The sequence below is a fragment of the Carassius gibelio genome, chromosome B24, assembly GCF_023724105.1.
Source record: "Carassius gibelio isolate Cgi1373 ecotype wild population from Czech Republic chromosome B24, carGib1.2-hapl.c, whole genome shotgun sequence".
NCBI lineage: Eukaryota > Metazoa > Chordata > Actinopteri > Cypriniformes > Cyprinidae > Carassius > Carassius gibelio.
In genome coordinates this window covers 17,589,102-17,602,067 of record NC_068419.1, presented here as the reverse complement: position 1 = coordinate 17,602,067, position 12,966 = coordinate 17,589,102, and the positions used below count along the sequence as shown (strand labels likewise).

General features: G+C 38.4%; 1 protein-coding gene across 2 annotated transcripts in view; it reads right to left on the bottom strand.

The window, feature by feature from the left end:
* LOC128013124 (piezo-type mechanosensitive ion channel component 2) overlaps nt 1–12,966 on the bottom strand; it is a 98,631-nt gene that overhangs the window by 44,008 nt on the left and 41,657 nt on the right. For both annotated transcript variants that reach the window (XR_008183241.1, XM_052595835.1), the window contains exons 5-6: nt 7,895–8,039; nt 95–377 (exon numbers count right to left, since the gene is read on the bottom strand). Coding sequence is in view for 1 of the 2 variants with exons in the window: in XM_052595835.1 (XP_052451795.1) it covers nt 95–377; nt 7,895–8,039 (428 nt within the window). In the remaining variant the exon portion in view is untranslated. The remainder of the gene's footprint in view (nt 1–94; nt 378–7,894; nt 8,040–12,966) is intronic.

Here is a 12,966-nt window from a genome sequence, read left to right as displayed (position 1 = left end):
TTTGATCTTTGGGATATAACAACACACTTGATCTTGTTTTCATCTTCAGTTGATAAATGAATGATTATTGATCCTGTGTCTCAACACGACCTACCTGTGAGCCCCAATAATATGGTTACGACTACTTTTCCTGCCGTGGTAATCAGATTGCCAATGATTTCTTTGAGTTTGGACGCCACGTCTGCTATTTGCCGCAGGATCTTCATTTTGGTACTTTCTTCGACGTCTGCCTCCTCAAGCTCTCCGTCCTCTTCGTCCACTTCCTCCTCCACAGGAAGCTCACAGTCTTCATCGCCCAGCTCGAAGTCTTCGAACAGCAGCTCATCCTCAAGCTCCAGTTTCTCACTTCTCTTGTCTTCTTCCTGATCCTCCTTTTCCTGAAAACATGATGACGGATGTTTATCATAAAAAAGAGTTACAGGAAGTGCATGTTTCATTTCCAGTGGTTGTAATCCAATGGTTATGGGTAGACAGTTCGATGTTACCTACAGAAACTCCACTTTTTTTTTAGAAGCATTTGAGTCTGGTTGCATATTATACATAGTCCAATAAATGCTATTATTTTGAACTTGTAAATCCTTTTTTTACCATTTCCACAATAATATTGTGCAGCACAACTGTTTTCAATATTGATAACAAATTTTCTGTTAACGTTAGTGTAAGAGTGTTGCTCATAACTTTGAGAAAGACCGATCTAGGTCTTTGCTAGTCTCTCTAACGCTAATGCTAGGCCGCTCTGCTGCTAAATATACCCAGATTTAAATAATACAAGCCCCGCTGAGCTAAATCAGCTGTTTATTTGAGCTTCGCTGTGACAGCGTTTCCCTGAACTATATTTACCACATTACCACGATGAATGAGTGCTCTGTGCAGCTCCATTAAAGAGCTCATCTTAATGGGCAAAACGCACAAAAACAGCCTTCAGAAAAGCCATGCTACTGTAAAACCTCTAGCTGATCATCCTAACTGACAGAACCAGTCACTCTTGATGAGACGATGAGGCTTTGTGTTTGTAAAGCACGGTCTCGTATTTTGGCAGGAAGCACTGGTTTATTTTTTACGGTGAAGTTAAAATCATCTTAATGCTGGATGTGTTTCATCTTTTGTCTTCTCCAGATGTTCACTGATGGACTGTACTTCACATTTGTCTATCAGCATGATATCAGCTATTGTGCATCATGAGTCAAACACTTTATCAGTAATTCTCCTTGTGTTTATTGCTCATAAATCTATAGTTGGTGTTACAGGGTCAGCTGGTATTGTTTATGTACACACTGGCCTGTTGTTCTTGGAAGAGCTACTGCTAGTTGTTTTCTTCTTGGTTTCTTTTGCAAGACTAATAATATTAAAACAACTCGACTTCATTCGCACACCTTTAAGCACTTACAGCGTGGTCTTAATTATCTGCCTGCCACGATCCATAAAGGTCTGAGCGTGTGGGAAACCATTCCAACATTTTACCAGCAAACAAACTGACCGTCCCATCCAACAATAACAACTGTTTAAACAACTATACACCACCTATATGGCACGTCACCAAAACAGAAGAGAATTTAACTCCTGAGAAAATATGGATCAAAGTGAGAGAGTGAAATATAAAGAAAAAGAATCAGTGAGAGGAGAAAAGGCAAGGTTGGGGATTGGTAACTTTAGCACCGCCACCGGATAAACAACACCAGCAAATGTATTCCAGATGTGAACCTCCTACACACACACACACACACACACACGTGTTGGAATGTGAATGCATCGTTAGTGGCATTGAGAAAGTGAGTGATTAGGAAACATGTGGGCACTGAATGTCCAGTGACAATGCAAATATTCAACCAATGATTAATGCTTCTTACATCTAGTTTATGCATCTGAAATCTGCTGGAAATGTGCTCACCATCCCAGATCAGGATGAGTTTGTTTCTTCATCAGGTTTGTAGAAATATAGCATTGCATCAGTGTCTCATCAATGGATGCTCTGCAGTGAATGGGTGCCGTCAGAATGAGAGTCTGATAAGTGAAAAAGTGTTCTGGTCTGAATCAGGAGAGAAATCTGCACAGATCCAGCAGCGTTTAAACAGATCTAAACTAATCTGTGAGAGACAACAGCAGATGCACGTCTTCACTGGAGGAAGTGTTATTCTGGATTATAGACTCTATGTGTTTGAGTTAAAATCATCTTAATGCTGGATGTGTTTCATCTTGTGTCTTCTCCAGATGTTCACTGATGGACTGGAGTGCTGTGGATTATTGGGATGTTTTTATCAGACTCTCATTCTGACGGCACCCATTCACTGCAGAGCATCCGTTGATGAGACACTGGTATACATTTTCAGCAAACTTTCATTTTTTGCTGAACCCTTCCTTTAATTGCACTATATAAGTAACTTTAGAAGATAAGTTGCAGCACATTAAAAAAAAAAAAAAACTAGACATATATTTTGGAAAACACAGTAAGTATCTGGAACTGATTTTGACTGTCAGGTGAAAAGTAGGATAGAAATAGCACACCTCTAGTCAACCAGCTCTACTCAAACACTACTAATTAGAAGACACATCATTCGCTACGTGACAGGGTCTATGTGGTCTCTGTGCGGCTGCCCAAACCTGAGACAGGACATTTACCTGAATAAACACTGGACTGATTGCAACGGAAGCTGAGAGGAGCCACTGAAAATAAACCGTTTTCTACAAGTGTTGCATGAAGAGGCAAAGATGCCAGTTTGAGATTAACCAGAACAAAACGTCACACATGAGCCAGCGCTGGCGTGAAGTTCAGCCCAATACCACCTGATCCGTCCTTAAAATCCGAGAACTGAGCGGCACGTTTAATTCCAGGAGAAACTGAAGAGAAAAATGGGTTGTTGTTTTGGTGATTTGTTTTTGTGTAGCTTAGTTTTGTGCTTAATTTTGTAAGCAATCCAGAGTAATGCTATTCCCATTGTTTTAAATGTCCATAGTGTTTCTTATTGTATTGTAGTTCCCTTTCAAGGGAACTTCAAACTGTGGGGAACACCTCGTCGTGACCTGTGTCTGAAGCATACATTGTTGGCCGGCGACAGCCTCTGACGTCACTACCGGCGCGACTATAAACCGGCACCAGGAGAACACGTCATCCTCTTCTTTGTCTTCACTGACTGTCTCGTTCCCTACTCAGGGAACCATGGTTACATTCATAACCTGAGACGTTTTCTTATTTTTCTTCAGTTGCCTACTTTGACGTGTGTGATAATTTATTTCTTTCTGTGGGGGAGACATCTTCTCTTAATCTCCCTCCTTGCCATCTAAGCCCCTTGAAGAAATATTCTTGCTTAAATGGCAAGGCATATAAAGCAGCAGGTCAGGCTGTGGCTTTATTAATCAGACTGATCTGCTAAGAGACCTGGATAGAGGCGAGGGCCTGTGCCGCACCACGGATCTCTCTCCATGCTACCAAGCAGAATTCAGCCAGTGTGTATTTGTTTATACACTTCAAGCATCACTTCCCTTAACATGAGGGGCTATTTTTCTCGTGGTCATTTAGCAGCACTCCCCTTTTCCAAGAAGGGTCGCCTATGAGCATGCTACTCTGAGCTCAGAGTTCTGCTTTCATATGAGACTGAGTTTTCAGTTTTTTTCCCCAGAGCGCTCCAGTATTATTTCCACAGATCGAGTTGATGACTCTCAAACATATTGTTTTGGGATGCACCATTCCATCTATGAGCCGCTCTATCAGAGTGCCACGAGAGACTCTACTTAGAACAGTATTTGAAAATCCGTGCTATGGTAAGTGTGCACGTGAAGTCTTTGCACACTTCATGAAATTCAGACTGTGGTAAGTTCGCACGCTAGTATTCTGTGTTCTTTCTAAAATCCTATATGGTGATGGTTTCGCACGGTTGCTTCTTGCCCTTTCTTGAGTTGGTAAAACCCCCATTCATCTTGGGCACCACTCCACCTATGTATCCTCTGATATCTATCTAAACAGACCGCTCTTTCAGCAAGCTTATGCGTAAGCAAGTGGTAGCCCCTGTGTGACAGGCAAGACTTGGTATAAAATGCTAGGTTCTTAGCCGTATCCTTTTAAAGGAATCTTTCCTGATTCCAAGCCTTCAGCTCTACCCCGGGCCCTAACAGTTAAGTTGGGTATGAAGCTTAGGCCTTTGGCCGTAAGGGGAACTGTCACATACAGCCGTCTAAAAGTCCCAGGGGCAACTCCCATGGAAATGGTAGAGTTGGTACTTAGTGCTGGCCATGATTCTGGCCTGCACTCCCCTCACCATGGCGGTGTGGGTGTACTGTTGCCCAAAGAGAACGCAGTTCGAAGTTCCCTTGAAAGGGAACATCTCAGGTTATGAAGGTAACCATGGTTCCCTGAGTAGGGAACGAGACACTGCATCCTCTAGCTCCCTGCTATGCTTCAGACGCAAGCTTCAGACGAAGAAGTGAATGAGGTGTTCTCCCGGTGCTTGTTTATAGTCGCGCCAGTAGTGACTTCAGAGGCTGTCGCTGGCCAACAAGTTGGTGTTTTTTCAATGTATGCTTCAGACACGGGTCACGACGAGGTGTTCCCCATAGTGCCCCCTAGAGGACGCAGTGTCTCGTTCCCTGCTCAGGGAACCATGGTTACATTCGGAACCTGAGACGTTTTCTTATTTTTCTTCAGTTGTCTACTTTGACGTGTGTGATAATTTATTTTTACGATTTAATTGGGGAAAGTTTAAATAAAAAGTCTCAACAGTATTATCATATTAGGTTAAACTATTAAGTAACAAATGTATTGTCTAATGAATCAATCACAAATTAAATATGATGTGACAATCACCTATTTACAGTATAAAATACAGTATTGTTTCAATTTTGTTTCAACTTTTTTACAGTAGCTTCTCAAATGCGCTGGATTCTGGTCATTTCTGCTTCTATTTCATCATTAGCTAGTATTTAGCTAAATTATGCATCTTTTTCTTATTGTCTATAGGCACAAAATAACCAAAATACATCTTTAAAAAAACATCTCAATCCACTCAACGTATGTTTTTATGGGAACCGCAGGGCCTTATATGCCTGTCATATTAATCCAAGAATGTCATTTAAATAAAAGCTCTTTGTTAAACAAGTGAATATTTCATCAATGTCATTATCATTGGATTCGTTCATCTGATGATTTCCTAATAATCAAGCACAAGGGAAACAATGACAGACTGTGGAGAAATTGCACAACTGGTATTCATCCAGATAGTTATGTGTTTTCAGTATTTTCCTCCACAAAGCTGCGCTTCATAATTTATAGCCAAAACGTCCTTCAGCTGGAAGTGAAAAAGTCTCCTGCTGCGAGGGAAGAAGTGCGAGGATGAGAGAGATATGGATGTGAGATGACATTAGAGATGTTCCGATACCCTTTTTCTCTTCCCGATACCGATTCCGATACCTGGGCTCAGGGTATCGGCCGATACCGAGTACTGATCCGATACCTGGGTGTATATCTGTATATACAGCTGTATATACTACTAGCCCTGTGTAAATTGCTAGAATTTTTTTATGGTGTGCTTCAGACAGATCCCTCAATAAAACATGAACAAATACATGGTGAACTACTGTATTTATTACAGTATTTTTATTATCTAACATGAATTTGACAGTATTATTTATTTTCTTATGCAAAAAAGAACTTCAAATGCAGCCAAAAATCTAACACCGCAAACTAAAAAAGGTATTTAAGTTTTACAATATAACTGTATAAAAAAACTGCAACAAATAAGTCTAGGAATATAAAAAAAGATCTATTAATCAGATAATCTCTAACAAGTAAAAAACAAGTAAAAAACAAGCAACCATCTAGGCATAATTATTATTATTATAGAGATGTATTATTATTACTGTAGGCTACAACAGTAGCTTTATATATTGTCAATTTACTCATGTAAACCAAACATTTATTTTAATGGGCTGCCATGAAGATCTTTGAGTGTCTGTGTTTATGATATGACAGTATTCTCAAATGAAACGGTAAATTCTCATGAAGTGACGGTTTATGCGTTCGTGTCCTCATGACACACAGCAGAGACTACAAAACAGCGAGCTCTCGCGCATCTGTGCCAGTCACCCACAGAGATGTAGATTTTGCGGGAGTAATATTTAAATAGTATTTTGCAGTTTAATATTCACAGACACTAGTATATATTCGGCTACTGTCTGGAGCCCTGCGTTTTGACTTACACGGAAGCGACTGAACGCAGTTGCCGGTACTGAATATACTTGAGAGTCTGTAACTACCGGTACTACAGAGACATACTGCTAACCACTGATCTATAATATAGTAGCGGCTTCACTGTCTTTTGGCAGTTTAGAATGTGATGAGTGATCCAGTCATATATAGATAAGGGCTGCTAACGCGTTTTCATTTCTTCTTCGCTGCTCTAAACAGGGGTTGCTTGTGGCAACACAGCACAACTTCCTGTGTTTTCAATGCATTTTGAGCAGCGAAGAAGAACCGTGCAGCGGTTAGGCAAAGCTTGCGGTCATAACTAGGTCTTTTTTAAGAAAATGGTATCGGATCGGTATATGGGTTCATGTACTCGCCGATGCCGATGCCAGAATTTGTTGTGGTATCGGAGATATTTCCGATACTAGTATCGGAATCGGAACAACTCTAGATGACATACAACTCTTTCTACACTACCGGTCAAAAGTTTGGGGTCAGGAAGACTTGTAATGTTTTCTGTTTCTGCTCATCAAGGCTGCATTTATTTGATCAAACATATAGAAAAATACAGTAATGTTGTAAAATGTTATTACAATATAAATTAATGATTTCTATATGAATATTCTATAAAATGTAATTTATTTCTGTGATGAAATGCTGAATTTCCATTATCATTACTCCAGTCTTCAGTGTCACATGATCTTCAGAAATCATGAAAATATGACAATTTATTATCAGAATTATCAACAGCTGTGCTGCCAAATATTTCTTTGGAAACTGCAATACTTAATGAATATAAGTTAAAAAAAGAAAAGTATTTATTCAAAATATAAATCTTTTCCAACAATATAAATCGTTGCTATCACTTCTTAACAATTTAACACATCCTTGATGAATAAAAGTTTTATTTTCTTAAAAAAAAAAAAATACTTTTGAGACTTTTGAGCTGTATTGTATATTGTTAGAAAAGATTGCTATTTAAAAAAAATGCTCCTTTTTAACTTTTTATTCATCAAAGAATCCTGAAAAACAGAATCTAGAAAAATAAATTAGAAAACTTTTTTTCTTTAAACAAACAATTTATATTTAGATTAATTCCTGTGGTCTAGAGCCTTCACATGGAGTGCATTTGCAATATTTTATTTGTATTTTAAGCATTATATAACCTATGTATTATTCCATCCGTGTTTTGATTTATACAGTACACTTATTCTGTTCTTCAGTACCTTATTTGACAAAAATATAAATGAATATATAAATGCATTAATTATCAATCAATTTTAAATCAATTTTAAAAGATTATGGTTTATTCTATTCTACCATTTTTATGGTGAAATCAAACTGATGACACAAAACAGAGTTTGCGGCAAAATAAGACACGTTTCATTGAGCCAAAATGAAAAGAGTCTCGGGAGTTTACGTCATCACACAACTTGCATCTTTATTCATTCTCCAGGTCTAAACAAACGTGGGTAAGCATTTCCTTCTGTATTAATGATATGAAATGATTATTTTGAGAAATACTGTTATGGAATGATACTGCGATTGTATTTTTGATCACGTCGCTCAGTCTTGGTCTCTAGTGTTGGCTTCAGGAGTGTGTGTGTGTGTGTGTGTGAGTGTGTGTGTGAGTGTGTGTGTGTGTGTGTGAGTGTGTGTGTGTGTGTGTGTGTGTGTGAGTGTGTGTGTGTGTGTGTGAGTGTGTGTGTTGTGTTTCCTCACCTGATCGTCCAGCTCAAAGTCACAGTTGTGCTGAGACACATCCTTCAGACTGCGACACAGGAGCCACGTGACCAGACCCACCACGAACATGCCGATGTCTGGGATGAACACTCGGATGCCGTTCCCGGCGTCTGCGCCTCGGACACTGCAGCGAGACACACACACACACACACACACGTACAGTTATTACCGTTCGGTACACGGTCACCGCTGCTTGAGCCAGGAGCTGACAGCTCGGACCGCTCAATAAACAGAGGAGTGTTTAGATAGAGCCACAGAGACTCGGTGTTTACACACTTTGGGAAGTCAGGGTTTACTCACTGTTGTCTCTGCATATTAAACTGCGACAGGAGAAAATACTTTATCATAAAAAAATATGCCAGATAAATATACACTTCCAGTCAAAAGTTTTAAAACAGTAAGAATTTTAATGTTTTTCTTTCTTTTTTTTTTAAGTCTCTTCTGCTCCCCAAGCTTGCATTTATTTGATTAACCATAGAACAAAAGCAGCAATATTGTGAAATAACTTTTCTGTGTGAATCTGTGTTAAAGTGTAATGTATTTCTGTGATGCTCCGCTGTATTTTCAGCATCATTCCTCCAGTCTTCAGTGTCACATGATCTTCAGAAATCAGGAAAATATGATGATTTACTGCTCAAGAAACATTTCTGATTATTATTATTATTATTAATAATATTTAAAACATGTTTTTATTTTATAAATAGAAAGATCCAAATATCAGCATTTATACAGTATATATAATTTATTTCCGAATGTATTTTACAGTAAATTACAGTTTAAAATTATATTCAAATAGAAATGTGTTTTTTTTTTAATAGTAAAAATATTTCACAAAATTACTGATTTTGCTGTACTTTGGATCAAATAAATGCAGACTTGGTGAGCAGAAGAGACTTTTATAAAACACATGAATAACTTTTTACTGGTAGTGTATGCATAACTTATATACAGTGTAAGTAAATTAGAACTGTTTGTGAGTTAAAATAACTTTTAAGATTAAATGAGTTGTTATGAGTGCTCTTAGTGCAACAATGAGCTGCAGTGCCTCTTAAAAACACAAAAACACTCCGCTCTACAATAAAAGCCTGTGACTCCCAGGATCTGGATCTCATTTCTGCGCTCGGCCCGGAGACATTTATTATGAAACCAGCTCATGCAAGCCTCGAGAGCAGCGCGTCTCCCTGCGGAAAACTGAAACGCCACTTATCTCAAACTCACACATCTGTAACGACACTTTTCTGCTCGTTTTCAGATCTTTAATGGTTTACGAAACAGACGTTTGCGCAAGTTTGAAATCCAGTGCTTTTTATAAGCTGTTAGAGAGCTGCTTCAGCAAAAAAAAATAAAAAAATAAATCAAGTTCAAAGACTGTGAACACAACCATTAACATAGTGTGCAGATGGGTAACACTTTATTTTGATCGTCCACTTTAGAGATTCTAACTGCAAATAAGTTTCGATCTACATGTCAGCTAGCAGTCATTGGTAGACCATCTGCTTAATATCTTTATTACAAAAAAAATAAAAAAATAAAAATAAAAACCTAAAATGCACAGATTTCAAAGGAAAACCTTGACTACCCTCATGAAAATTTTAAATACCAAAATCATGGTAACCACAAATCATCATGGTTTTGCTACACTGACTATAGATAAGTCAATAATAATAATAATAATAATTACTATTATTAGTATTATTATTATTATTTTATTTTATTTTATTATTATTTATTTTTTTCGTAAGACTGTGGTTATACAAATGGCAATCAAACTACAAACAAATAAAAAAATAAATAAAACTTCACTTTTATTATAAAAATTGACAGTTTTCAATCTGTATAGAATGTGATAAGACACCGTAACCTAAAATAATACTAAAATGCCATCATCAAGCTATACACACAAAAACAAACCCTCCACACAAGTGTAACGATTCACGAACAAATGACTCTTAAGAGCTGGCTCTTTTAAGTGAATCACAAACTCCACAAGCAAATGACTCATGTATCGCTCTTTTAATGAATCGTTCAAAAATAAATTTGCTGTTTGAATCAATCTGATATATTCAACAAAGGTGGTTATTGAAACAAATTAAAAAAAAGGTTTTATAATGTCTTTATAATGGTATAATGACTGATTCTTCATATGACAACATTATGTATGTATATGCCCAATATCCAGTCAAACAGCAAAATCGAGTAACTTACTTTTTATACAGAATATTTTAAAGTCCTCTGTCTAATTTTGTCCTGCCAACAACAAATATTTAAAACTATTTATCTTAATTATGTACTATGAATGACTGTCGCGACTCCAAGCAACACAGAAGTAGTGTTTGTTTCCTGAATGAATCAGTATTTTGAACAAATCATTTGAATGAATGATTCAATGACTCACTCGTAAAACTGTCACTTGCTGCCACCTGCTGGACTCACTGGAAAATCCCCATCAATCAATTAATTAATAATAATTCATATTTATTTTTTACATTTTAAATATTTATTTTATAAATCAGCTGGAAAAGCTACTTTTGCCTGCTCGTAGATTGCTGTAAATAAATGTTTAGGCAGACTCATGACAAAATCCCAGCGTTCAAAGTAAAGCTTCCCTGAAGAGCCTCAATGCAATGGCTTTGAAGTGTGTGATATTTGCTTCATAAACTGTAATAAGTGGCAGACGTTATGGTTAACGTAACACTCTGTGATTGGCTGACGGCGCAGATGCACTTTGTAATGACGTCCGCTGTCTCTAAACAGTTTACAGCATTGCTCAGAGAGACCTTTCATCTCGGCGAGCTCATTAAGAGAAAACTGTGAGCAGACGCAGCTGAAGACAAAGGAGAAGGGCCACAGATGGCACTGATTTGGGTAAAAGCAAAGAATTACGGGAACCACTGAAGTGCACAGAGCAAACCTTCTACTTTCACTGCTGGACACTGAGCGAGCAATTAGGCGATTGAATTCGATTCAAGAACAAACCGAGACGCTGATCTGCATGGATTGGTGGTGAGGTTAGGGTAAAGGCGGTTTTGTTTTAACGAGCGGAGGAATGTGGGCCGAGGCTGGCTGGCGTTTCACCAGGTGTCTCAGCAGGAGGCGGCGGATCCCACAGACCCAACCGGAGCCAAGTGCTAGACATTACTCCAGTGCTTAAATACCAGTGAAATGGAGCAGAGATCAGCTGCTTCCAGACTGAGCCAGCGAGAAACTGTCCAAACAAACTCAAGCAAAGGAGCTTTCACAAAACAAACCCAATGGAGCCACATTCCAGCAAGACGTCTAATTCTGATGCATTATATATGACAAACAGCATGCACAAATACTGCTATAAAATTAAACTGCAGCAAGTCGTAGATTTCAAGGGACAGGACTGCAAACTTTAGAAACAAAACTCTTTTGTTCACTGGATTACGAAAAAAATAAACTGCGTCATCATCCAGAGCGTTTTCTGCTGAGCCAAGAAATCATGGAAAAAAAGACCAGATAAAATGCATTTGTTTTTGATCAATAGCAGAATGAAAGCTTATTAACAAAGACTGCATCATTTTATAGTTAAATGGCACTGGGATTAAAAATTGGCATTTTAATGGTTTTCCATTAAGGTGCTTTTTTTGTCCTTAAGGTGCTGAAAGAACTTTGTTGTTGTTGTTGTTGTTGTTGTTTTTATTTTACGTATAGTGTAAAACATATTTATTAAAAGAAATGAGAGTTAAATATTAAAATGGCAATAAAAATACACACCTGTCCCAAAATGTAAGCAGTTGGCATTAACACAAGCAAAATTATTAATAAATAAATAAACAAATAAAAAATTGAAAAAGACAAAAATGTCCATAAGGTTGCTCAAGGGTTAATGTGTAAAATAAGTCATTCCTTTAGAAAATTGTTAGAAACAAATGTAATGATCAACAATGGACATAAATGTACCCTAAAATATAGACTGACCCAAATAGAGATATCCTTGTTTTGCAGAAACAAACAAACAAAAACAAAAAAAACTCTATAATTCAGGGATCAGGAGTGTCTTGACAGGTCTTCAAATCAAGCGATCTGAACTAAACTAAACACATTTCAAAGGTCCAGCAGGTCATCTGCTCACGGAGTAATCCAATCTCATCTCTCAGTGAGATCCATAACGACAGACGTCTGTCATCAGACTTACAAAAGCCTTCCAGCAGTGTGGGACGGCTGTGTGCTACAACAACAAGGCCTTCTGTGATGCATGATGGGATACAGAACGCTTACGGTATTTGCTGCAATAGCACTGAGACTCCCAGCGATCTGAGTCACTTCAGACAATCAAAAGAGGCCACACACACACACACACACACACACACACCCAATACCCGACAGCAGGACACCGCAAACATACAGCGTTGAAAGCTGTAGTTTAGAAGAGTAGATCAGTTCGGTTGGAGATGACCGTTTTTGTCCCGTTTCAAACACAATAGATGCACTGAGGCCGAATCACTGAAGCTTTCTGTTTGCTGAGCGAGTCAAAGAGAAGCCAAATCCACTGTGGACAGGACGGCTTGCAAAGGGCCAAAGTGCAGTGGAAGCCATGAATCATAAGTACACTTCATTCTCCACTGAGTCATGAGAGTTTGTTCCTATAAACGCCTTGTTGTTGGCTTATAAAGTGGAGCGAGGTCAGTCAGCCTGACCGATAAACCGGCCTCCTCCTCTGATTACCTGCTTCCAAATCGCTCGTCTTCCTCACAAACCTCACAATCACAGCCTAATTATTTGTACAGAAAATAACAGTGAGCCTAGTGCATGCTGGGAGGGTCGCTTCCAAAGATGCGTTGGGTTTCTTCCGTCCAAGAGTAACACGCGGCACAGTGGTGCGATTCAGGCTTCGTGTGGCGATGCTCATAATGAAGCGTCTGTTTCCATCTCCCTTGTGTTTTAATGGGATATTTAAGAAAAACATGTCTGATTTATACCGTGCAAGTCCAATTTAAATAGAAAACACACAAAGGATTATTTTGACATTTCACGGTTTGTTGACCCCATTAGTGACAAGCTGCCAGAGGAAGTTGTGTGGGAAATCT